The sequence below is a fragment of the Ammospiza caudacuta genome, chromosome 6 (genome assembly GCF_027887145.1).
Source record: "Ammospiza caudacuta isolate bAmmCau1 chromosome 6, bAmmCau1.pri, whole genome shotgun sequence".
Taxonomy (NCBI): Eukaryota; Metazoa; Chordata; class Aves; order Passeriformes; family Passerellidae; genus Ammospiza; species Ammospiza caudacuta.
In genome coordinates this window covers 64,209,683-64,231,417 of record NC_080598.1, presented here as the reverse complement: position 1 = coordinate 64,231,417, position 21,735 = coordinate 64,209,683, and the positions used below count along the sequence as shown (strand labels likewise).

The 21,735-nt window shown below is 59.1% G+C and overlaps 2 protein-coding genes across 2 annotated transcripts; one reads left to right on the top strand and one right to left on the bottom strand.

Moving 5' to 3' along the window:
- The first annotated feature begins 906 nt into the window (after nt 1-906).
- Nucleotides 907-7,238, top strand: ABHD12B (abhydrolase domain containing 12B). The gene is made up of 13 exons (XM_058806265.1): nt 907-1,019; nt 3,711-3,838; nt 4,268-4,370; nt 4,460-4,579; nt 4,865-4,895; nt 5,052-5,097; nt 5,186-5,315; nt 5,522-5,562; nt 5,746-5,825; nt 5,947-6,029; nt 6,486-6,564; nt 6,694-6,818; nt 7,116-7,238. Exons 1-13 carry the CDS (start codon nt 925-927, stop codon nt 7,135-7,137), a joined length of 1,083 nt encoding a protein of 360 aa, XP_058662248.1. The 5' UTR covers nt 907-924; the 3' UTR covers nt 7,138-7,238.
- PYGL (glycogen phosphorylase L) lies at nt 7,090-21,652 on the bottom strand. Its single transcript, XM_058806263.1, has 21 exons — nt 21,568-21,652; nt 20,392-20,644; nt 18,885-18,986; nt 17,523-17,601; nt 17,180-17,283; nt 16,503-16,634; nt 15,183-15,294; nt 15,023-15,105; nt 13,631-13,774; nt 13,414-13,506; nt 13,049-13,195; nt 12,317-12,480; nt 12,101-12,215; nt 11,354-11,455; nt 11,128-11,275; nt 10,975-11,033; nt 10,183-10,324; nt 9,849-10,056; nt 9,637-9,771; nt 8,432-8,498; nt 7,090-7,876 (listed from the first exon to the last, which is right to left on the bottom strand). The coding sequence occupies exons 2-21, from the start codon at nt 20,632-20,634 to the stop codon at nt 7,688-7,690; spliced, it is 2,568 nt and encodes an 855-aa protein (XP_058662246.1). The 5' UTR covers nt 20,635-20,644; nt 21,568-21,652; the 3' UTR covers nt 7,090-7,687.
- Nucleotides 21,653-21,735: the final 83 nt, after the last annotated feature.

Sequence of the window (21,735 nt, the reverse complement as noted above, 5' to 3'; positions counted from 1 at the left end):
CTCAGCTGGGAGGGCAGGCAGCAGCAGGTTCCCATCCTTCCTGCTGAGTCCTGGGGACACCACGTTTGGTGTTCAACCATTTTAAAAATTATTTTTGTTTTTGAGCCTGGAATCTAAAATTATTTTTTATTTTTGAACCTTTCCCTCTGTGCTCCTTGCCCGTGGCAAGGCTGTTTTCCCTGGTGTGTCACCTTACTGCTGGCCACATCCTCCCCCTGGCCTCTTTTGGGGGACAGGGGGCTGCAGATCTCCTGGGGTCCCTGGGGGACAGGGGACTGCCACCCTGATGGCATCCCATAGCCAGCCCTGGGGGACAAGGGGATGTCACCCTGCCAGAGAGCCCCTGGGACCCTGGGGGACAAGGGGATGTCACCCTGCCAGAGACGCCCGGTCAGCCCTGGGGGACAAGGGGATGTCACCCTGCCAGGGACAAGGGGATGCCACCCTGGGGGACAAGGGGATGTCACCCTGCCAGAGACGCCCGGTCAGCCCTGGGGGACAAGGGGATGTCACCCTGCCAGGGACAAGGGGATGCCACCCTGGGGGACAAGGGGATGTCACCCTGCCAGAGACGCCCGGTCAGCCCTGGGGGACAAGGGGATGTCACCCTGCCAGGGACAAGGGGATGCCACCCTGGGGGACAAGGGGATGTCACCCTGCCAGAGACGCCCGGTCAGCCCTGGGGGACAAGGGGATGTCACCCTGCCAGGGACAAGGGGATGCCACCCTGGGGGACAAGGGGCTGCAGCACGGCCGTGTCCCCCCGGTCCCCAGGCAGGCGCGGGCGGTGACACCGCGGGTGGCCCCGTCCCTGTCCCCGTCCCCGAGGCGTGTCATGGGCGTGTCCTGGTGACACGGAGTCCCCGTGACGTGGGCGTGTCCCCGCTGTGGGCGTGGCCTGTCGTTGGTGTCGTGCGCGCAGCGATGCGGCGGCGCGGCGGGGTCGGCGACAGCGGTGGCGGCAGCGGTGGCGACATTGTCCGGGCGGAGGGAAAGCTCGGCGTGGCCCAGCACGGGCGGTGAGTACCGGCCACCATGGGGACATCACCGTGGGGACACCGAGCTGTGTGTCCCTGTCCCCAGCCCTGTCCCCTGTCCCTGTGCTGTCTCATGCGCTGTCACCCGTGCGTGGCTCTGTCCCCGTGCTCTGGCCGTGCTGTCCCGCTGGCGCTGTCACCCCGTGCTCTGTGTCCCCACGCCGTGGCCTGGTCACCCGCTCACCCTGCTGGGCCGTGACCCCGTGTGTGTCCCCGTGTGTGGCAGTGTCACCCTGTGGCTGGCACCAGCCCATCCTTGTGGCCGTGTCCCCGGATCATCTTGCGACTCCACAGTGTGGCCGTGTCCCCGTGTCACCCTGCCGGCACCGTGACCCCGTGTGGCTGTGTCACCCTGCCGTGGCCACGCTCCTGTGCTGTGCCTTGTCACCCGGTGTTGTCCCACTCGGGGCTGTCCCCGCGGTCCCACCTGCCCCGGGTGTTGTGCAGGGGCCACCCGACAGTTCCCCGCAGCCTGTGCAGGGCATTCCCGGCTGTCCCATGGCTGCCCAGCCCCATGTCCTGTGGGATAACCGGGATTTGAGGGTTCCCCGTGCCTCCAGCACAGCCCCTGCCACCCTACACCATCCTGGGATGTCCCCATTCCCTGGGGACGGTGCCATCGTGCCCTGGCACCCCTTGGCAGTCCTTCCTCGGGGCAGGGAGTGGGCCAGGTGCTTTCTTGGTGTGGCAGGGAGTGAGCTGTGCCTGGCTGCCAGCACAGCCCTCTGCCCCAAATCCCCCTTGCCCAGACTGATTTCCCCATCACCGTTCGCCCACGGGGGTGTTGGTGCTGGGAAAGCTGCAGCTCTTGGCTTTCCTTCCCCACCTGGGGCTGGTTTGGGGTCACTTATGGGGCTTTAGGGTCACTTTTGGGGTCCTGGGGTCGCTTGTGAGGTCACTTAGAGGTTTTGGTATTCTGGGATTACTTGTGGAGCAGCAAGGGCCAGTTTGGGGCCACTTGTGTGGCCACTTATGGGTCACTAAGGGGGTTTTAGGGTCACTTATGGGTCACTTACGTGTTGCTAATGGGGTTTGGGGTCACCCATGGGTCTGGGATCACTTGTGGGTCAGTTATGGGGTTTGGGTGGCACTTGACGGTGTCTAATGGGGTTTTAGGTCACATATGTGTTGCTAAGGGGGGTTGGGGTCACTTGTGGGTCACTGGTGGCGTTTTGGGGTCACCTGTGGAGCAGCGAGGCCTGGTTTAAGCAGAACTGTGGGGCAGCCCTGGAATGGCAGGGCACTGTTGGGAGGTGATGCTGGTGGCCCTGGGGGACATCACCCCCGAGCCCTTTTTCTTTCTTCCTCCTTGTCCCCGGAGTGTTGCAGGAGCTCTTAATGCCAGGCTTGGGGCACGTCTGGCTGTGCCTGGCCAGCCAGGGCTCAGGGTGTTGTCACAGGGTGTCTCTTGCTCCTTATTGCAGGTTTGACTTGCAGCTCCCAGCCCTGGCACGTTCCCTGCCCTTCCTGCCTCCAGGCACCCGTGGGAGGGCGTGGGACCAAATCAGAGCCGGTGTCACCCAATGTCACTGTGGGGCTGCTCGGCTCCGTCCCCAAAAGCCAAGCACAGCACCGGTGTGGGGATGTGGGGATCCAATTCCCCAGAGGGGTCAGGATCACCCTCAGGCCCTTGTAGCTGTATCCAACCCTCATGGGAAATGGGGAGCTGCACCCCAAATCCCTGGGGATGGGCGGGGATGAGCTGACAATTCCTCCCTCACAGGGCCGGGCGCTGGTGGCTGCCATGGCTGTGCACGCTCCTCCTGGCCCCATTCCTCACCTACACCTTTCCCTTCCTCATGGCTGGGATTGGGGCTGGGGAGCTGCACCCCAAATCCCTCAGGATGGGCAGGGATGAGCTGAGGGTGCCTCCTTCACAGGGCTGGGCGCTGGTGGCTGCCATGGCTGCCATGGCTCTTCCTGGCCCCATTCCTTACCTACACCTTTCCCTTCCTCACAACAACTAAACAAACTATTCAGTGCAACACAACATCATGGCTGGGACTGGGGATTGGGAGCTGCACCCCAAATCCCTCAGGATGGGCGGGGATGAGCTAACAATTCCTCCCTCACAGGGCTGGGCGCTGGTGGCTGCCATGGCTGCCATGGCTGCGCACGCTCCTCCTGGAGCTCCTCACCTACACCTTTCCCTTCCTCACAACAACTAAATAATTTAGTGCAATACAACATCATGGCTGGGATTGGGGCTGGGGAGCTGCACCCCAAATCCCTTGGGATGGGCAGGGATGTGCTGAAGGTGTCTCTCTCCCTCACGGGGCCGGGTGCTGGTGGCTGCCATGGCTGCCGTGGCTCCTCCTGGCCCCGCTCCTCACCTACACCTCCCTGCCCTTCCTCACAACTAAATAAACTATTCGGTGCAATACAACATCATGGCTGGGACTGGGGCTGGGGAGCTGCACCCCAAATCCCTTGGGATGGGCGGGGATGAGCTGGGATGTGCTGACATTTCTTCCCTCACAGGACTGGGCGCTGGTGGCTGCCATGGCTGCGCACGCTCCTCCTGGAGCTCCTCAACTACACCTTTCCCTTCCTCACAACAACTAAATAATTTAGTGCAATACAACATCATGGCTGGGACTGGGGCTGGGGAGCTGCACCCCAAATCCCTCGGGATGGGCAGGGATGTGCTGAAGGTGTCTCTCTCCCTCACAGGACTGGGCGCTGGTGGCTGCCATGGCTGCGCACGCTCCTCCTGGCCCCGCTCCTCACCTACGTCTCCTTTCCCTTCCTCATCCGCCTCTTCCCCAGCCTGCTCAACAAATTTGTCTACCTGAACTTCCGTGAGTATCCCAGGGCTGTCCCCACCAGGAGAACCCCCTCAGAACCCTCACAGGGATTCAGCTGGCTGCTGCAGACCCCCCAAAGCATGGGTGGCACTGTGCCAGGGTGGCATCAGGACAGCGTTAATCCTGCTGTGCCCTGGGCTAGCAGAGGAGGCACGGAAGGATCTTTGCCCGTGTTTTGCAAGCTCTAATTAGGTGCTGCTGCCCACCCTGATTGCTGCCTGCAGCCACGGCACGCCCAGGCAAGCTCAGCATCAGCGGGGCTGGGAACTCGGGTGGGAGGAGGAGGAGGTGGCAGAGGGCTCGGCTCGTCTGGCTCAGCGTGGCCCTTGATAATCTGGAACAAATAACACATTGATTTAGAAAGAGTTGTGTGAAACAGCTGGGTAAGAGGATTCTGGATGATGGCTGTGGTTTCTCCATCAGTGTCCTTCCCTCTCTTCGTGGACTTTCGGCGGCCGGAGCTGCTGGTGAACAACACCATCAACCTGTACCTCACCACCGAGCCGGGCGTCACAGTTGGCATCTGGTGAGCAGGATGGCCTCAGGACATCCCCAGCATCCTCGGGGCACAGCAGTGTCCTGGTGGAGCCCCCAGGGTGACCCCTGTCCCCCCAGGCACACGGTGCCAAGCAGCAGAGGGGCCGAGGCACAGGGCAAGGACCAGCGCTGGTACGAGGAGGCTCTGGCTGATGCCCACCCTGTGATCATCTACCTGCACGGCAATGGGGGCACCAGGTGAGGTCCTGAGCTGCTGCTGCAGGGCCAGGAGCAGGGCAGGGTGGCTGCTCTGGGCTGAGAAGCAGCAAACTCGAGACAGCAGCAGCAGTGCTGCAGGGCTGGGGCTGCTGCAGAGGTCTCTGACCCCAGCAGTGAAGGAGAATCCCTATAAAATAATGGGAAAAGTCAAAATCCACCCACCCCACAGCATCCAGCTCTTCCCTTCTGGGATCAGGTTCCTCATCCGCCCTGGTGCTGGAGGGGAGGGGTCCCCCCAAGCTCTAACCCCATTTTCCCCATCAGGGCTGCGAGACACCGTGTCCAGTTCTTGAAGGTAAGTGGTGGCCTGTGGGGACACTGGGACCTGCTGGGAGTGAGGCTCCTGCTGGCCCTGGGGACCCCACAGAGACCCTGTGCAGAGTGAACGGGCCGTGCTGGGGGGCCTGGGGGGCAGCCCTTGGCAGGACATAACTCAGTGCTGCTCTGACAGACCATGGGGGCTGCTGACTTCCACATCCTGGCTCTCGACTACAGAGGTACAGTTGTCCCCTTGCCTCTTGCTGGGTGATCCCCCTCGTGGGGCCTGTCCCCACAGGGTTGTGACACCGAGCTGTGTCCCCACAGGCTATGGGGACTCCACTGGATACCCCTCAGAGAATGGCTTCAACACAGATGTCCTGGCACTCTATGACTGGGTGAAAGCACGGAGTGGGAACAGCAGCATCCTCTTCTGGGGACATTCCCTGGGGACAGGGTAGGTGCAGGGGGCAGGATGGGGACACACCAGAGCCCACCCTCTGCCCTGTGACGCTGCTGCCAGGCTGGTGCCACCTGGGGGTGCACCAAGCAGCTCCTTGGTGGAGGCCCCTGCACAGCCAAACACAGCCAACAAGGGGGAACCTGAGGGAGCTGTGTGTCCCCCTGTGCTGCTCCCCCTCACTGTCACCTCTCCTGTCACAGGATTGCCACCAACGCAGCGAGGAAACTGCAGGAGGAGCGAGGTGAGGGCCAGCATGGATGGGCTGTCCCCGTGCAGTGTCACCCTGAGGCTCTGCACTGCCCTGGCCTGATTGTGGGATGAGGAGCCCTCCCCATTGGGATGGGGACATCTTGGCCCCACTGCAGCCTGGCAGGGGGGACAGCCCCTCAAAGCCATGCCCACCCCCACCTCCCTGTGCCCTCAGGGGTCCAGATTGGTGCTGTTGTCCTGGAGTCTCCCTACACCAACATCCGAGACGCAGCTGCCAACATCCCCATCACCAAGGTGAGTCTGGGGGCTGCCTCTGGGGTCCCCCAGCAGTGTCAGCCCCAGATTACTGGCTCTCCCCCCTCACAGCCGGATCCAGCCATGGTTTAGCACCCCAAACTCTCTCTCTCCCTGCCAGATCTTCCGGCAGTTCCCAGGTTTTGGGTACCTCATCCTGGACTCCATGGCTCGGGCAGGAATGTTCTTCCCCAGTGATGAGAAGTGAGTTCCTGGTGGGAAGGGGCACAGGGGCTGTGGGAATGATGCCAGGAGCACCTGGCTGAGGAGAGGTGTCAGTCACCCCATTGAAATTCCTGCCCTCCTGTGTTTACCCAGCTTACTCATACTTCAAAAGTGACTTTTTGTTTGCATAATGTCAGTTTGATTATTGAGCAAAGTCCACAAGCCACCACCCTTTTTTTGGCACCCCTGTTCCTGGTAGCACACAGGGCCTGCCCAAAATCGGTTTGATTTATGGGTGCTTTTGAAATGGGAGGTTAAGGTGATTGGGGTGCTGGGTGCTGCCATGCCAGGGCAAGCAGCACGGGCATGAGGATGGCTCTGAGGGGCAGTGCTGGGGGGTCAGGGTGCTGTGGGAATTTTCACAGGGACTGGGGAGACTCCTGGGGCTCTGTTGGCTCTGGGGAGCATCCTCAGGGCTGTGCTTGCTGCCCACAGTGTGAAGGTGCTGAGCTGCCCCCTCCTCATCCTGCACGCAGACGATGATGGAGTCGTGCCTCCAAAGCTGGGACACCAGGTGGGCACCGGCCACCCGGGCTTTGAGCCTGGCTTTGGAGGCTGAAGTGGCCAGAGAGGGGGTGGCCACGCAGCAGGAGGGGTGTGGGGTCCCTGCTGGTGCAGTGACCACCCTCCTGCCCCGTGGCAGCTCTACGAGACAGCACTGCAGGCCTACAGGGACAAATCCAAGGTGAAGTTAATCACCTTCCCCCAAAAGCTGGGCTTGGGCCACGACTACATCTCCTTCCACCCGGAGCTGCCTGCCCTGGTGAAGTAAGTGCTGATCCACAGAAATGGGGGGGCACACACAGGATGAGCCTTGGCCTCCCTTTCACTGCTGCCCCCTGCTCCTTTCCCTCCCCACGGTGTCTGCTGGCATCACTTTCCAAACCTCAGTCACTGCCCCCTGCCCTGAGCCTGTCCTCAGCTGAGGTGGCTCTGGGGACACCAGCTCCTCTTTGCCCTGGGTGCAGAGATGCTCCAAGCCCAGCTCAGCCCTCACAAATCAGGCTCTGACACAGCACAGGAGGGTCAGTGACACAGTGTAAGATTTATTACATCTTCTTGCAGAGACTTCTTAAACATGAAGTGATGCCAATTGCTGCCTGCACTGATCCCATGCTCCCTCAAATCCACTCCAGGACCCCCTCCTCCCTCCATGGCACTGAACTTACTGCTGTAAGTAATAAAAACTACTAAGAAACTTTTAAAGTCACCCTCTGCCTTCAGGATGCTGCAGGTTACTGGAGGGATGGAGACACTCGTGTGGGCTGGGCCACCAGAGCCACGACTGGGAGCATCCCACGGGACACTGGTGGCCTGGCACCTCCCTGTCCTGTTTCAGCAGTGCCTGTGAGGGCCCAGACAGCTGTGTCCAGCTGTGTCCAGCTGTGTCCAGGTGGTGGAAGCAAGCCCAGCCCTAATTTCAGCCTCCAGCAAACAGCCCCTTCTGGACTCCAAGGGCACTTTTTTATTTCCAGCACCTAATGCAAGCAACGGGGCGACGTGCTTTCGCTTCCCACACGACACCTGAGTTATAAAAACCCCTCCCCTCCTGCCCACCCCCAGGGAAAGCCAGCAGCAGCAGCAGGAACACAGAGACTCAGACAGCAGGGAATTGTACAGGTGTGTGCTCAGCCCCCCTAGGCTGCAGTGCCGTTGGGGGTCTTGTCCTGCCCCGCGTCCCGGGGCTCGTTGGGCGGGGGGATCTTCAGGTCCGAGGGCTCCACGTGCCAGATGTCCCGCGCGTACTCCTTGATGGTGCGGTCGCTGGAGAACTTCCCAGCTGCTGCAATGTTCCTGATGACCATCTTGGTCCAGGCCTTGGAGTTCTGCAAGGAGGTCACAGGTTGGGAGAGACCTTCAAATCATGGGGTCCAACCCAGCCCCAACAGCTCAAGTCACCCCTGGCACCCAGTGCCACATCCAGGCTTTGTTAAACACACCCAGGGATGGGGACTGCACCACCTCCCCAGGCAGGCCTTTATCACTCTTTCAGTGAAAAAAATTGTATCACTCTTTCAGGGAAAAAATTTTTCCTCATATCCAGCCTGTATTTCCCTTAACGCAGGTTAAGGCTGTGTGCTCTGGTTCTGTCAGTGCTGCCTGGAGAAAGAGCCCAACCCCACCTGAGCACAGCCACCTTTCAGGAGCTGTAGAGAGTGATAAGGTCACCCCTGAGTCTCCTTTTCTCTAAAAGAGAGGGGTGAGGTTGACCCCAAGGCGGGTTCTCAGCCAGGGATGATGCCCTAGGATGAGATCAGCCTCATCTCCAGCATGTCCCTTCTGCAGGATGGGAAGTTGTGTCCCAGCACAGCTCCTTGCCCTGTCCCCAGGGTTCTGTCACCCAGCACAGCTCCCTGCCCGGTCCCCAGGCTGGCACTCACCAGGTACAGCTCGCTGACCTTCTCCTGGCACTTGACATAAGCCTCGTAGTCTGCAAAGACTTTAAACCTGGAGCAGGAAAGAAAGGAGGAGTCAAGAGCAGGAGAAATAGAAATGCCCTGATTTGAGGCATTGTCACACCCCAGACCCTTAAATCCAGGGGTTAAACTTAAGGTTCCTTTATTCTTTCCTTTTTTTTTTTTTTTTTTTTTTTTTTTTTGAGTACAAAGGAGAAATCCCCACCAGAGCAAATTAAGGAAACTGGCAAAAATTACAACACTGTATTCAAAGTAAACACAATGTTGAATTAAATGTAAAACCATTTATCATAGCATTAGTTAGCATTAATTTAGTATTCAGCATTTACTTAGGATTTATTTAGCATTTGCTTAGCCCATTTAACTGGGAAACCTTTAAAACCTTAAGATGTTATGTTACTCATAAAGCTGCCTAAAAGGATTAAGGAGAGAGAGACAGAAAGATGGAAAAGGTGCAGAAAAAACAAACAGCTACCAACTCCTGGGCTCCAGCGTGGGTGAGGCAGAAACTCCAAGGAAGACGTCAGGGGAAGATCGGCCATAACGCCCTCAGCCCCTTTTATATCCGTAGCCCTTTGTAGGCCCGCCCCTAGGCGGGACTTCTTGTTGCAGAACCAATCAGAGGCTGCTTACTATGATTGATTGGCAGCTCGGCCAATCAGAGGCTCGGTTAGCACAGCCCCACACACGAAGTGCCATGATTGACAGCTCTGCCAAGCTGAGGGGTCTGGGCACTGCCTCAGCAGAGAGCCGGGCCAGACCCCAGCCCCACACACACAGAGGTGTCCCAAAAACCCCAAAACCGGCTCCGGACATCGATCTAATCCTGTCTCTGACAGGTGTCCACCAATACAACTCCTCTAGCCAAATTACCTCACCTCAAACCTTGTTGGTAAAGAACCCTGGATGCCCAGGGGGGAAATTCAGTAAAAGCATTTCTCCAATCCCAATGGCTGACCAGTGCTCTGGCCAGGAAAGCCCTTGAGATGCCTCAAATCATCTGGAAGGGCTGTGCACCCAAAGGCATTCATGTGACAATGGCCAGAATCTGTGCCTGAGGAGCATCATCCATGCACAACATGGTCCCAGCCCAGGGGATGGATGGATGGATGGATGGATGGATGGATGGATGGATGGATGGATGGATGGATGGTACCCCAGCACCTCACCTGTCATGGTGGAAGAGCATGTTGACCACATCGTTGAAGAGGTTGGGGTCATTTGGGGAGAAGAAGCCACTTTTAATCTGGTCCACAGCCTGTTTCAGCTCGGGCAGCCGGTCATAGTAGAGCTGGGCGTTGTACCTGGAGGGAAGGAGGCCATAAAATGGTGCTGCCCCAGGGACCTGAGGTGGCAGCACTGTGGCATCCCCAGCCCTCACCCTTTCCTGTCCAGCTCTGTGACATCCTCCACCCTCATGCCAAAGATGAAGAGGTTTTCCTCTCCAGCCTCCTCGGCCATCTCCACGTTGGCTCCATCCATGGTGCCGATGGTCAGAGCCCCGTTCAGCATGAACTTCATGTTGCCCGTCCCCGAGGCCTCAGTGCCCGCTGTGGAGATCTGCTCCGACAGGTCGGTCGCGGGGATCACTGCCAACAAAACACACCAGGGGCTCGTGGTGACCAGCTTTGGGTTTGCTCCCTGCTGAAGGCCCATGGTGGGAGCCACAGGATGGAGAGACATCCCCTCCCCAGGGCATGTCCCACCCAAGGTACCTTTCTCTGCCAGGGACACCCTGTAGTTCTCCAGGAAGATGACCTTCAGCTTGCTGCCCACCACGGGGTCATTGTTCACCACCTGAGCCACAGCGTTAATGAGCTTGATGATCATTTTAGCCATGTGGTATCCTGGGGCAGCCTGGGAGAAAAGCCACAGGTGAGCCAGGAGGGCTGGTGCCAGGGGCAGGTGAGGCACAGCCAGCTCCCAGTGTCCAAGGGACAACCTGTTCATCCCTGTTCCCATCATCTAATCCAACATGTTACACCACAACATTTCTGGGGGCTTCCATGAGCACAGACAGCAGACGGTTGTCCAAACCTCACACAAACTTGCTTGAGTTGAAGCACCAGTGCTACTCCTGTGCTTTTTGGGACAACTTTGTGGACTTAACACCATGGAATCATGGAATTGTTTAAGTTGGAAAAGGCCTCAAATCCAGCCATTCCCCCTGCACTGTCAAGGTCACCACTGACCCATGTCCCCAAGTGCCATATCCACATGTCTTTTAAGTTCCTTCAGGGATGAGGACTCCACCACCTCCCTGGGCAATGCCTGACCATCCTTTTGATGAAGAAATTTTTCTTAATATCCCATCTAACCCTCCCTTGGCACAGCTTGAGGCCATTTCCTCTGTCATGTCCCTTTTTCCCTGGAAGAAGAGACCGACCCCTGCCAGCTGCACCTTCCTGTCAGGGAGTTGTAGAGATGTGGCCCCATGAGACATCTGCACCCACATCCCACCCCAAGACACTTCCTCCAAAATCTCTAAAACCCCTGACCCAACTTACCTTGCCTCCAATGATGACTGTCCTGGGCACAAAGAGCTTTGCAGGATCCCTCCTGATTCCTGGAGGAAACAGCAGGGTCACTGTGGGATGTGGAGCACAGGGGTGCTGCTGCAACCCCGGGGCACCCTGTCCCCTCAGGGCGTGGTGGCTTACGGTTGTACATGGTGATGATGTGCAGGCAGTTCATCAGCTGCCGCTTGTACTCGTGGATCCTCTTCACGTGCACGTCGAACATGGATGAGGGGTTGATCTTCACCTTGTACTCCTTCTCCAGGTACAGCGCAAACTTCACCTTGTTCTCCTGGGCCAGGGCAGGGACCACGTCAGCCCCCAGGGAACACCAGCCCCGCTCTGTGCTCCCCTTGCCCACGCCCCTCACCTGCTTCACTTTGGCCACCTCCCGGATGAAGAGGTCGTCATCCACGAACTTGTGCAGCTTGGTCAGCTGGCTCAGGTCCCGCACGTAGTCCTCCCCGATTTTCTGCAACAGGAGCAAGGGCACATACTGATGGTGGGATGGTTTGGGGTGGAAGAGATCCTGAACATCATCCAGTTCCAGCCCCCTGCCCAACCTTCCACTATCCCAGGGTGCTCCAAGCCTTGTCTAACCTGGTCTTGGACACATCCAGGGATGGGGCAGCCACAGCTTCTGTGGGCACCCTGTGCCAGGGCCTGCCCACCCTCACAGGGAAGAATTTCTTCCCAATATTCCATCTAACCCTGTCCTCTGTCAGTTTACATCCATTCCTCCTTCCCCTGTCCCTCCATCCCTGGTCCCCAGTCCCTCTCCAGCTCTCCTGGTGCCCCTTTAGACACTTGAAGGGGCTCTAAGGTCTCCCTGGAGCCTTCTCCAGGCTGAACACTCCCAGCCAGGCACAGTCAGGAGCATCTCCGTGGCCTCCTTTGGACTTACTCCAGCAGCCCCACATTGTTCTGCTGTTGGAGACCCCAGGGCTGAAGGCAGCTCTGCAGGTGAGGTCTCACCTGAGCGGGGCAGAGGGGCAGAATCCCCTCCCTCGACCCTGAACTCCTCAGCCATCCAGAAATGAATGGCTGAGGTTCCCTGGCACCCTGGGCTCCGCAGGGACGGGTTGGTGGCCTCAGGGTGTTCCCCCCATGCCGGTACCTCTGCGATGAGCTCCGCCAGCCCCGGGTTGCAGAGCAGGAGCCAGCGCCGCGGGGTGATCCCGTTGGTCTTGTTCTGGAACTTCTCCGGCTCCAGCTCCGCAAAGTCCTCGAACCTGCGAGGGCGAGGATGGCACAGCTCCAGCCTTGCCCACCTGGCACCAGCAGCCCTCCCCAGCTCAGGGGGACCCATCAGCACCTCCCTCCCCTCACTCACACTTGAGTCTTGACGATCTCGGAGTGGATCTTGGCCACGCCGTTGACGGCGTGGGAGCCCACGATGCAGAGATGGGCCATGTTGATCCTCTTGGTGTCCCCCTCCTCGATCAGGGACATCCTCCGCAGCCGGTCCACGTCGTTGGGGAACAGGGACGCGATGTGCTGCCGGGGGAGCCAGGCAGGTGCTGAGAGGGGGTGGCACTGAGGGGTGTCCCACCCAATGGCTTACGAGGAGGGGCCACCGCAATGTCCCCAGTGCATCTCACACCAGCCAGAGCGGTGGCTTTTACTCTGTTGTGGTGGTGCAAACTCCCTCCAAAGGAAGGACAGACATCCCTTTCTCAGCATGGATGTCTCTGGATAGGAGGACCCTCCTAAGCTGCCACACAGAGGGGTTTGGGGACACACACTTGGCCAGTGAGGCCATTTTGGCAAAAGCTTTGTGCTGTCAGACCGGGAGGTCAAACCACCCCCAACATCATCTTGCCCAGGATGAATTTAGGGAGTAAAGACATGCCAGCTCTCAAGTCCATGAAGCAGCAGGTGAAGCCTCTCAACAGTCACTAACTGCAGGATGGCAATGTGCTAGTGGGAATGGGCTCTCCTACACATGAACTTCCCAAAACAGCAGCTCCCCCAGCCCCACACACAACATCACCAGTTTGTGTGTGCCCCTCATCCTGACAGTACATCCCCGTGCCCCTCTCCAGAGGAGCTCCCAGGCACTCACATCCAGGTGTCTCTGGTTGATCTCGTAGATGATCTGCAGGTGCCTGGGGAGCAGCTTCTCCACCAGGTCCACGGGCCAGCGCTCCAGGGCCTCGGGAAGCACCGTGTGGTTGGTGTAGGCAAAGGTCCTCTTGGTGATGTCCCAGGCCTGGCAGGGAAGAGCCAGTGCTCAGTCACACCTCAAGTGCCAGAACCCACCCTTGGTCCTCCCACCACTCCCAACAGCACAGCACAGCCAGCTCCTCCCAGTCCACACCACTTCAACCCAGCCTGACTGCTCCACATCATTCCCAGCAGCCACAGAACTGGCTCCTCCACCACAGACAGCTGGGTGCCAGTGCAGGAGACCAGGTGGGGTGTCCCTACCTTATCCCATGGCAGCTTCTCAATGTCCACAAAAATCCTCATCAGCTCAGGGATGGCCATGGCAGGGTGCGTGTCGTTTAGCTGGATGGCAACCTGGGAGAGCAGGGTGGCACGTGGGGACACTGGGCACCCCACTGAGGGCCAACAAACATCTGCATCATCTGGAAGGTGTGGGAACAAGCTCCAAGGCAGAGGTGGGAGCAGCCCTGGCTCGTACCTGGTCCGGGAAGGAATCGAACACGGTGCGGACGCTGTCCGTGCTCCCGAATTTGGACGCTTTGAAGCGGCGGATGATGTCCTGCAGGGTGGCAGCCACCACAAAGTACTCCTGCTTCAGCCTCAGCTCCTTCCCTTCGAAGAACTGTGGGCAGAGGAGCAGGGAGCTGCAGGATTCTCACTGCACTTCCTGGGGGAAGGTTTTCCCAGGGTGTGCTTCCCCCAACATCACTTGGAATCCCAAGCTCTTCCTGCTTCCCAAATTCCAGCACAAGGGTTTAGGATGTGCTGGTACAAACAGGTTAAATCAAAACCTGTTCTCAGTGGTTTGAACTTTTTGGCTGCAAGGAAAGGTACCAGGGCAATGGGAAGGGAAGCTATAGGAGATGTTTCCAAGATGAGGATTTCACCACCATTCATGCAGCAAAAAAAATCAAATGCAAAGGAAAAGCTGCAGGAGACAATCTCCCCACTGGAGCTGCAGTGCCCCCAGCTCTCCTCACCAGCTGGGAAGGCTGAAGGAGGATTAATGGGAAAAACACCATCAGGACCTGCCTCAAACAGGATGCAGGGCAAGGAGAGCTTCAGGTGTAATCCCAAGCTCTTCCTGCTTCCCAGATTCCAGCACAAGGGTTTGGGATGTGCTGGTACAAACAGGTTAAATCCCAGCTGAGCATTGTCAAAACCTGTTCTCAGTGGTTTCAACTTTTTTGGCTGCAAGGAAAGGTACCAGGGCAATGGGAAGGGAAGCTATAGGAGATGTTTCCAAGATGAGGATTTCACCACCATTCATGCAGCAAAAAAAATCAAATGCAAAGGAAAAGCTGCAGGAGACAATCTCCCCACTGGAGCTGCAGAGCCCCCAGCTCTCCTCACCAGCTGGGAAGGCTGAAGGAGGATTAATGGGAAAAACACCATCAGGGCCTGGCTCAAACAGACTGCAGAGCAAGGGGAGCCTCCCTTGTTTTTTTCTTCCTGCTCCACAGCTTGGTTTGTGGCTAGGGAAGGGTTGGGAGTCCCACCACACCTCAGTGCCAGCCTGGCGGGAACTCCCACAGCAAGAGGGCTGGGTGCAAACAGCAATTCTGAGGCACAATCTCTGGTCCCAGGGTTGCAAAGAGCCACCAGGGTAACACCAGCAGCGTTCAGCAGTTTGATTCATGTTACATTCTGAGACTCAAGGAACGTTTCTGCAGCAGGGCCTGCTCATCCCCACTCACTCTGGGCAAAGCTCGGGGGAACAGACTCATCCTGCTGAGAGGCAGCAACCCTCACACAAGCACTGCAGGCAGCTTGAAACACAACTCAAAACATCTCTGCAGCATCCTGGAGTAAGGAGCCGCTCCCTTTCCCCCTCCGTCCCTAAAGGACCCCCTAAAACACCCCCACTCACGTTGTCGTTGGGGTAGAGCACCCGGGAGATGTTCTCGGCCAGGTTCCTGTCCAGCACGGCCTGGATGTAGTCCCCAACGTTGACTGGGGAGGAGCAGAGGGTGAGGCGGGCGTGGGACCCCCCCAGCTGTGCCCGCCCCACCCTGCCCATCTCCACTCACAGTCGCGCAGGTTGAAGTCGTTGGGAGCGCGGGCTGACCACAGGCGCATGGTGTTGACCGTGTTGTTCATGTAGCCGGGCACGGGCGTGTCATAGGGCAGTGCCAGCACCACCTGGGACATCCCCAGGGCAGCTGGAATTGGGCTGGGATCCCCCCCATGCCCCCCCTGAGCCCTGCCATCCCACAGGGCTCCTGCTCAGGGCTGAGCTCAGCCTGGTGTCCCTGCACGTCCTTGGTACCCCTGCATGGGGACACCCCTCTGGCTCTGCCTGCTGGCTGGTGTCTGCCAGAAGTGCTCAGGGCATGGAGAGGGGCTTGTAAAGGTCAGGAGCAGCTTAATTTAGGTTTAATTTATTCCTGCTGGAGCTGCTTTTGGTATTTCAGAGAATCCCAGAACGGTTTGGGTTGGAAGGGACCTTAAAGTCCATCATGTTCCACCCCCCTGCCATGGGCAGGGACACTTCCCACTAGACCAGATTCCTCCAAGCTCCATCTAACCTGGCCTTGGACACTTCCAGGGATGCAGAGCTTGACTGCAGATGTGGAGCAGCCAAATCTGTCCTCATCCCCATGTCCATCTCCTCCCAGTTTGCCTTTTCCATCCCCATGTCCACCTGCTCCCCAGTTTGCCTTTTCCATCCCCATGTCCATCTCCTCCCAGGATGCCTTTTCCATCTCCATGTCCATCTCCTCCCAGTTTGCCTTTTCCATCCCCATGTCCATCTCCTCCCAGTTTGCCTTTTCCATCCCCATGTCCACCTCCTCCCCAATTTGCCTTTTCCATCCCCATGTCCATCTCCTCCCAGTTTGCCTTTTCCATTCCCATGTCCATCCGCTCCCCAGTTTGCCTTTTCCATCCCCATGTCCACCCCCTCCCCAATTTGCCTTTTCCATCCCCATGTCCATCTCCTCCCCAATTTGCCTTTTCCATCCCCATGTCCACCCCCTCCCCAGTTTGCCTTTTCCATCCCCATGTCCATCTCCTCCCAGTTTGCCTTTTCCATCCCCATGTCCACCCGCTCCCCAGTTTGCCTTTTCCATCCCCATGTCCATCTCCTCCCAGTCTGCCTTTTCCATCCCCATGTCCATCTCCTCCCAGTCTGCCTTTTCCATCCCCATGTCCATCCGCTCCCCAGTTTGCTTTTTCCATCCCCATGTCCATCCGCTCCCCAGTTTGCCCCACCACTGCGTTTTCCATCCCAGCCCAACCTTCCTGGCAGAGATTCTGCAGGACTCATCCCTGGGGTGCAGCCGGCCAGGGAGAGGCCCCCAAATGACAGGACAAGCCATGCAAGGGACACTCCTGTCCCCAAGCCTTACCTGGGTGTCAATCCACTTGGCACCAGAGGCAGAGTGCTCCACGCGGCCGTAGAAGTGCACGGGCAGCATGTACTCAGGGCGGGCCTTCTCCCAGGGATTGCCATGCCTGAGCCAGTCATCAGCCTCTTCCACCTGCCAGGGGGACACAGCAGTGACAGGGCCACCCAGCCTGGGGACACCCCACGTGCAGGATGGCTGGGAAAGGCTCTGCTCATGGCAAAGGGGAGGATGCTCTGAGTGTGCCCACCCTAAACCTGGATTTTGGCAAAGCAGGGTCACCTGGAGGCACCACCCTGAGCTCTGCCTTCCATGGGCATGGGGATAAACCCAAGGTGTACTGCTAATGTTGCATTTCCAAACCAGTCTTTTCCATAAGAGGAACACAATTGCTCCATCCTCACCTGCTCCAGGCAGCCATGGAGCAACTCTTGGGGTGGCCCTGAGCTCTTGGGGTGGCCCATGTTGAGGATGGGGACAAGGAATGAAGCTGTGAACTTGCACTGGGTTAAGAAGTTACATTTGTCCATGAAAATATCTGCTAAATTTTAAATATCACAACAGCAGCAGCCTCTGAGCTGAGGGGAAGTGTCTGCACTCCCCAGTTAAAGGGGGAGGAGGTGAATGTGGGGTTCCAGCTGTGCCAGGGGACAGTGAGGGCCACCCATCTCCATCCATACCTGCCACCCGTCCCGGATCTTCTGGTTGAAGATGCCATACTCGTAGCGGATGCCGTAGCCATAGGCTGCCAGCCCCAGCGTGGCCATGGAGTCCAGGAAGCAGGCTGCCAGGAGAGGGGAGAGCAGTGAGCTGGGCCTTCCTTGGAGATGGATCCCTCTCCTTGGGACACCCACAGGCCCCACAGGGACAGCAGCCAGTCCCACAGGAGCCAGGGCCAGCAGCCACCCAGCAGCACCTTGCTCCGTGCTGGAAAGGCTGGAGCAGTAACCCCCAGGATTAGGAAGTTCCCACAGTGGATGTAAAGCCCTCAGGGATGTCCCCACCACCTGGGGAGTCACTCACCTGCCAGCCTGCCCAGACCCCCGTTGCCCAGCCCAGCATCCTCCTCGATTTCCTCCAGCTCTTCCATGTCCAGCCCGAGCTGCAGATGGGAAAAGGAGAAGGGCTGGAGATTGTCAGGGTGCCCAGCTCCACAGAGGGGAGGCATTGTTGGCACACAGTCACTTGCAGGTGGGCTCCAGGAGGGCTGGAAAGGCACCCAGTTCCACAAAACCCATCTCTGCAGGTGGGGCACTGTGATTTGCACCCAAAGCAGCTGCTCTCCCCTCAGCTCTGTCTCTGTGCCATGGCAGGGACCATGTCCCATGTTTAAGGTCACTCTACCAGGCTTGACAAGGGATATTTACACCCTTGACCTCACCATGGGCAAGATCTGGAGGTGGGTGGCACCAAACTATAACCAGAGTGCTGTCCTTGGGGTTCCAGACTCTTCCAAGGGCTCTGAGAGGTTATTCCCAGGCCTGCTCCCTCTCTCCATGGCACCAGGTTCCTGTTCCCTACCTGGTCCAGAACCCCCTACCCCTTGAGGCAGCCACCCAGATGGAATATTCCTGCACTCCCAGCACCCCTATTCCCTGCAGGAAGGCATCTGGGTGCCACCCTCCTGCTGTCCCAGCACCCCAATCCCTTGGGAACAGGATCCAAGTGCTGTGCTCCTTTCCCTCAGCACCTCCATCCTCTGGAACAGGCACCTGGTGCCCTTCCTCCCACTGCAGGCATCTCCCTTTAGGGTGAGAAGCATCTACACCCCTTTTCCATGGAAATTTAATTTTTCCAGCCCAGGCTGCTGTAGGAGGAAGTGGTTTTGCCTATGCAAAACTCCTTGGGCAGCTCAGGTGGAGACCTTTGGTCATTGCCCTGCCCTGATGTCCCCTGGTCGCAGCGAGTGGGGATAAAAATTTAACCCCCCTAAAAATAACTTCCTCTCCTTTGTAGTGTTTGCACAAAAGCTGTTCCTGCTCTTGTGCAACCACCCTGGCCACATCTGATGATGTTGAACACAAGAGGTGACAGGGGTGGGGACAAAAGAAGCCACCCAAAACCCTCTGATCACCACAGTGCCACTTGGTGCTGGGTTTAATTCAAGGTTTTATTCCCCCTGCCATTGATCATGGACATGAACAGCCTAATCCACAGAACCACCAGTGTCCTGCCAGGATCCTGCTGCATTCCCAGAACACGCAGCCAGGCTGGGCAGCTCCAGCCCTTTCAAGGGCAGGTTCTGGAGCAGCCTTTATCCCCTAAGCCATCCCCAGTGGCTCAGGGAGCAGTCTGCAGCCAATGTACCAAAACATGGACATTCCCAGGAGCTGGGAAACATGGATCTCTCCCAGGGCAGGTCCTCAGCCCTCATGGGATGCTCACCTGGTAGACAGCCTCATCACAGGCGTTCTGCAGCCCCAGGTTAATCATCGTGTTCTGCAGCGTCCGCCCCATGTAGAATTCCAGGGAGAGGTAATAAATCCTCTGGAAGAGAAAAGCACTCTGTGGTCACCACCTTGCCCAGGGCTGGAGAGGCTCTCCTGGACTCCAGAAGCTGCTGTTGTGTGATATCTCAAAAACAAACAGGGAAAAATCCCATCTTCAACACAGCAGGGTGGTTTGCACCAGGAATTCCAGGTTTGTGGCTCCCGGGTGGCCCTGCAGCCCCTGCCTTTCTCCTGCTCAGGCTGTTTCACTTGGACAAAGCTCCACTGCCCTGTCTCAGGGTGGGGACAGCTCCACGACGGTCACCGGTGGCAGCACTAAGTTAAACTTCAAAGAGGAGCCGTTCCCTAATGCCACTCGGGGCTGCAAAGCCGGGGCCAGGCGGTGGCCGTGGGGACACGGGGCCGTGGGGACACTGCCGCTGACACGGCGGGCTCAGGACGCGGCCGCTCCGGCCCTGTATAAGCCGAGCCCCGGCGTCAGCACCGGCAGGTTTTAAGGAAGGATTTAGGCTGGGGAAGTCGCTGACTCCACAGCTTTCCCTCCCCAGGACCTGCGCGGGGTCGGGCGGGGAATGGAGGTGCGATAGAATCCTGGAGTCCTGAAATGGTTCGGGTTTTGAGGTTGCACAAATCGCCTCGTCCCAACGCTCCTGTCACGGGCAGGATGTGCTGGGCAGGATCCACTGGGATTTACTGGTTTCACTCCAGCAGAACCGGGAGCAGCGACTCGAGGCAGGCAGCGCCCGGCTCGCCTGGGCTGCACGGGAGAATCCCAACCCCAAACCCCGCAAGAGGCTCCTTTTCCTCAGCCCTACACAGCACCGGGGAGCGCTGAGCTGCTATCGCGGCTGGCACGCTCCCAGCGAGGCGCTGGCAGGGAGGAAATTGATGCCGACAGGGACATCCAGGTGTCAGGAGGGGGATTAGGGCTTAATCCCCCCCGGCAGAGCCCGGAGCAAGGCAGCGGGACGAGCAGCAGCACAACAACTCCTGCACAAACCGGATCTCTCACGCTTGGCATCACTTGTGTTAAACAAGACCTGTTTGCCGTCGCTTTCGGGTGCCTTTAAGCCTTTCCAATAATTCCCCCGGGAAGGCTTTGGAGTTGCTTTTGGTAGACAGCACCCACGCCGGCGCCGCGGGACAGCAAGCGGCGTTCCCATGCCCTGCACCCCGCTGCCGGCCAAGCCGGGCTCTGTTTGTTTTGCAGAGCAAAGGACAGTGGCCTCGCTTGGTAAAGTCCAGTCCCTCCTCTCGGAAAAGTTACCGGAACAGCCCCAAACCCACGGAAAACCGAGCCCCGCCAATCCCTCTATTCCAGCGCCGAGGGAGGGTTCCCATCCACAGGGTTCCCATGGTTCCCACCCCAGCCACAACCACCGTGGGGGGATCCCAGCACCCCGCCCTGCACGGGGGCTCCCCCAACACCCCACCGCTCGCACCTTGGGGTCCTTCTCGTAGTAGTACTGCTGCGTGCGGATCCAGCGCCCCACCAGGTGGTCCCGCACGGTGTGGGCCAGGGCGAAGTAGTAATCGCGTGGGGTGGCCACATTGCGGTCCTTGACCAGCGTGAAGTGCAGGTGCCGGTTGAAGCCCCGCTTGAGCTCGGCCACGCTCTCGGCGCCCACGATGCCGCGGATGCTGATCTGCTTCCGCCGCTCCTGGTCCGACAGCGGCCGCGACATCGCGGCGGGGCTGCGGGGACACGGGGAGGGGGCACACGGACACACGGGCTGGGCTCCGCCGCCGCGTTCCGCCTCCGCCCCGAGCTGGCACCGCCCCGGCGGGGGACGGGACGGGAACGGGACGGGGACGGCGATGGGGACGGGCCCCGCCAAGGGCCGCCCACCAGTGGGGCGGGAGCGGCGGCCGCCACCGGCGGGGCAAAGGGGGGACCCCGAGGAGGGACAGAGGGGGATGCAAAGGGGGGAATCCCGAGGATTTACAGAGGGGGTGCAAAGAGGGAAATCCCAAGGATTGGACGGAGTGGGGTGCAAAGGGAGGACTCCAGGAATGTGGCCGGGGGGTGTGGGGGTGTCCGGGGACCGCCCCTCGGCTGGGTCACAGAGGGCTGTGCAAAGGGGGGACCCCGAGGGTCACAGAGGGGTGTGCCAAGGGAGGGGGACCCCGGGTACGGACAGAGCGATGTGCCAAAGACAGGAAGAACTCGCAGGGGCACAGAGGGGTCTGCAAAGGGGGGGATGCCGGGGGTCTCAGAGGGATGCGCAACGGGGCCCGTGCGGGGATGTGCAAAAGGGGTGCCCCGGGCCGGTGCAGAGGAGGGGCCGGGGCAGAGCCGGAGCCCCCGGGCGGAGCGGAGCGCTCCGGGCGCGGCCGCCGCCCCCCAGCGCTTCCCACGGAGCGACCGCCCCCGGCCGGGACCGCCCCACGCGTGGCCCCGCCCGCGGGCAGCTCCGCCGGAGCACGTACGAGGAAGGTGACGGGAAAACCCGGAAAGGGTCGTGCTGTGTCCCCCCGTGTCGTGATCCATCCTCGAGTCACGGCTTCCCCCCGCGTCACGGTCCCACCCCCGTGTCACGGCCCCTTCCTGCCCGAGTGTCCCCCGCCGTGCCCCGCAGCATTTCCCGCCCCCCTCCCTTTCCCCCCGGTCTCCTCACTGTTCTCTGCCTGCCCGCAATCCCTCTGGAAATGGCGTGGGGTCGCTTTCCCCCGCTCCGGGCGCTTCCCGGCTGCCTCCCGCACCGTGGCTGCCCGCAGGACCCTGCCCTGCCCTGCCTCCGGTTCCTCCCAAGGGCAAAAATATCCGATATGAGCTTCCAACGCAG

Bases quoted from the DNA above. Each gene is read 5' to 3' on its own strand.
- PYGL (XM_058806263.1), bottom strand. From the start codon at position 20,634: ATGTCGCGGCCGCTGTCGGACCAGGAGCGGCGGAAGCAGATCAGCATC. The intron at 11,034-11,127 runs GTAAGCCACCAC...TGTTTCCTCCAG, and splicing joins CATCATCACCATGTACAACC to GAATCAGGAGGGATCCTGCA. The intron at 7,877-8,431 runs GTGAGTGCCAGC...ACCTCCTTGCAG, and splicing joins AGGTCAGCGAGCTGTACCTG to AACTCCAAGGCCTGGACCAA.
- ABHD12B (XM_058806265.1), top strand. From the start codon at position 925: ATGCGGCGGCGCGGCGGGGTCGGCGACAGCGGTGGCGGCAGCGGTGGC. The intron at 5,098-5,185 runs GTACAGTTGTCC...GTGTCCCCACAG, and splicing joins CCTGGCTCTCGACTACAGAG to GCTATGGGGACTCCACTGGA. The intron at 5,826-5,946 runs GTGAGTCTGGGG...TCTCCCTGCCAG, and splicing joins CCAACATCCCCATCACCAAG to ATCTTCCGGCAGTTCCCAGG.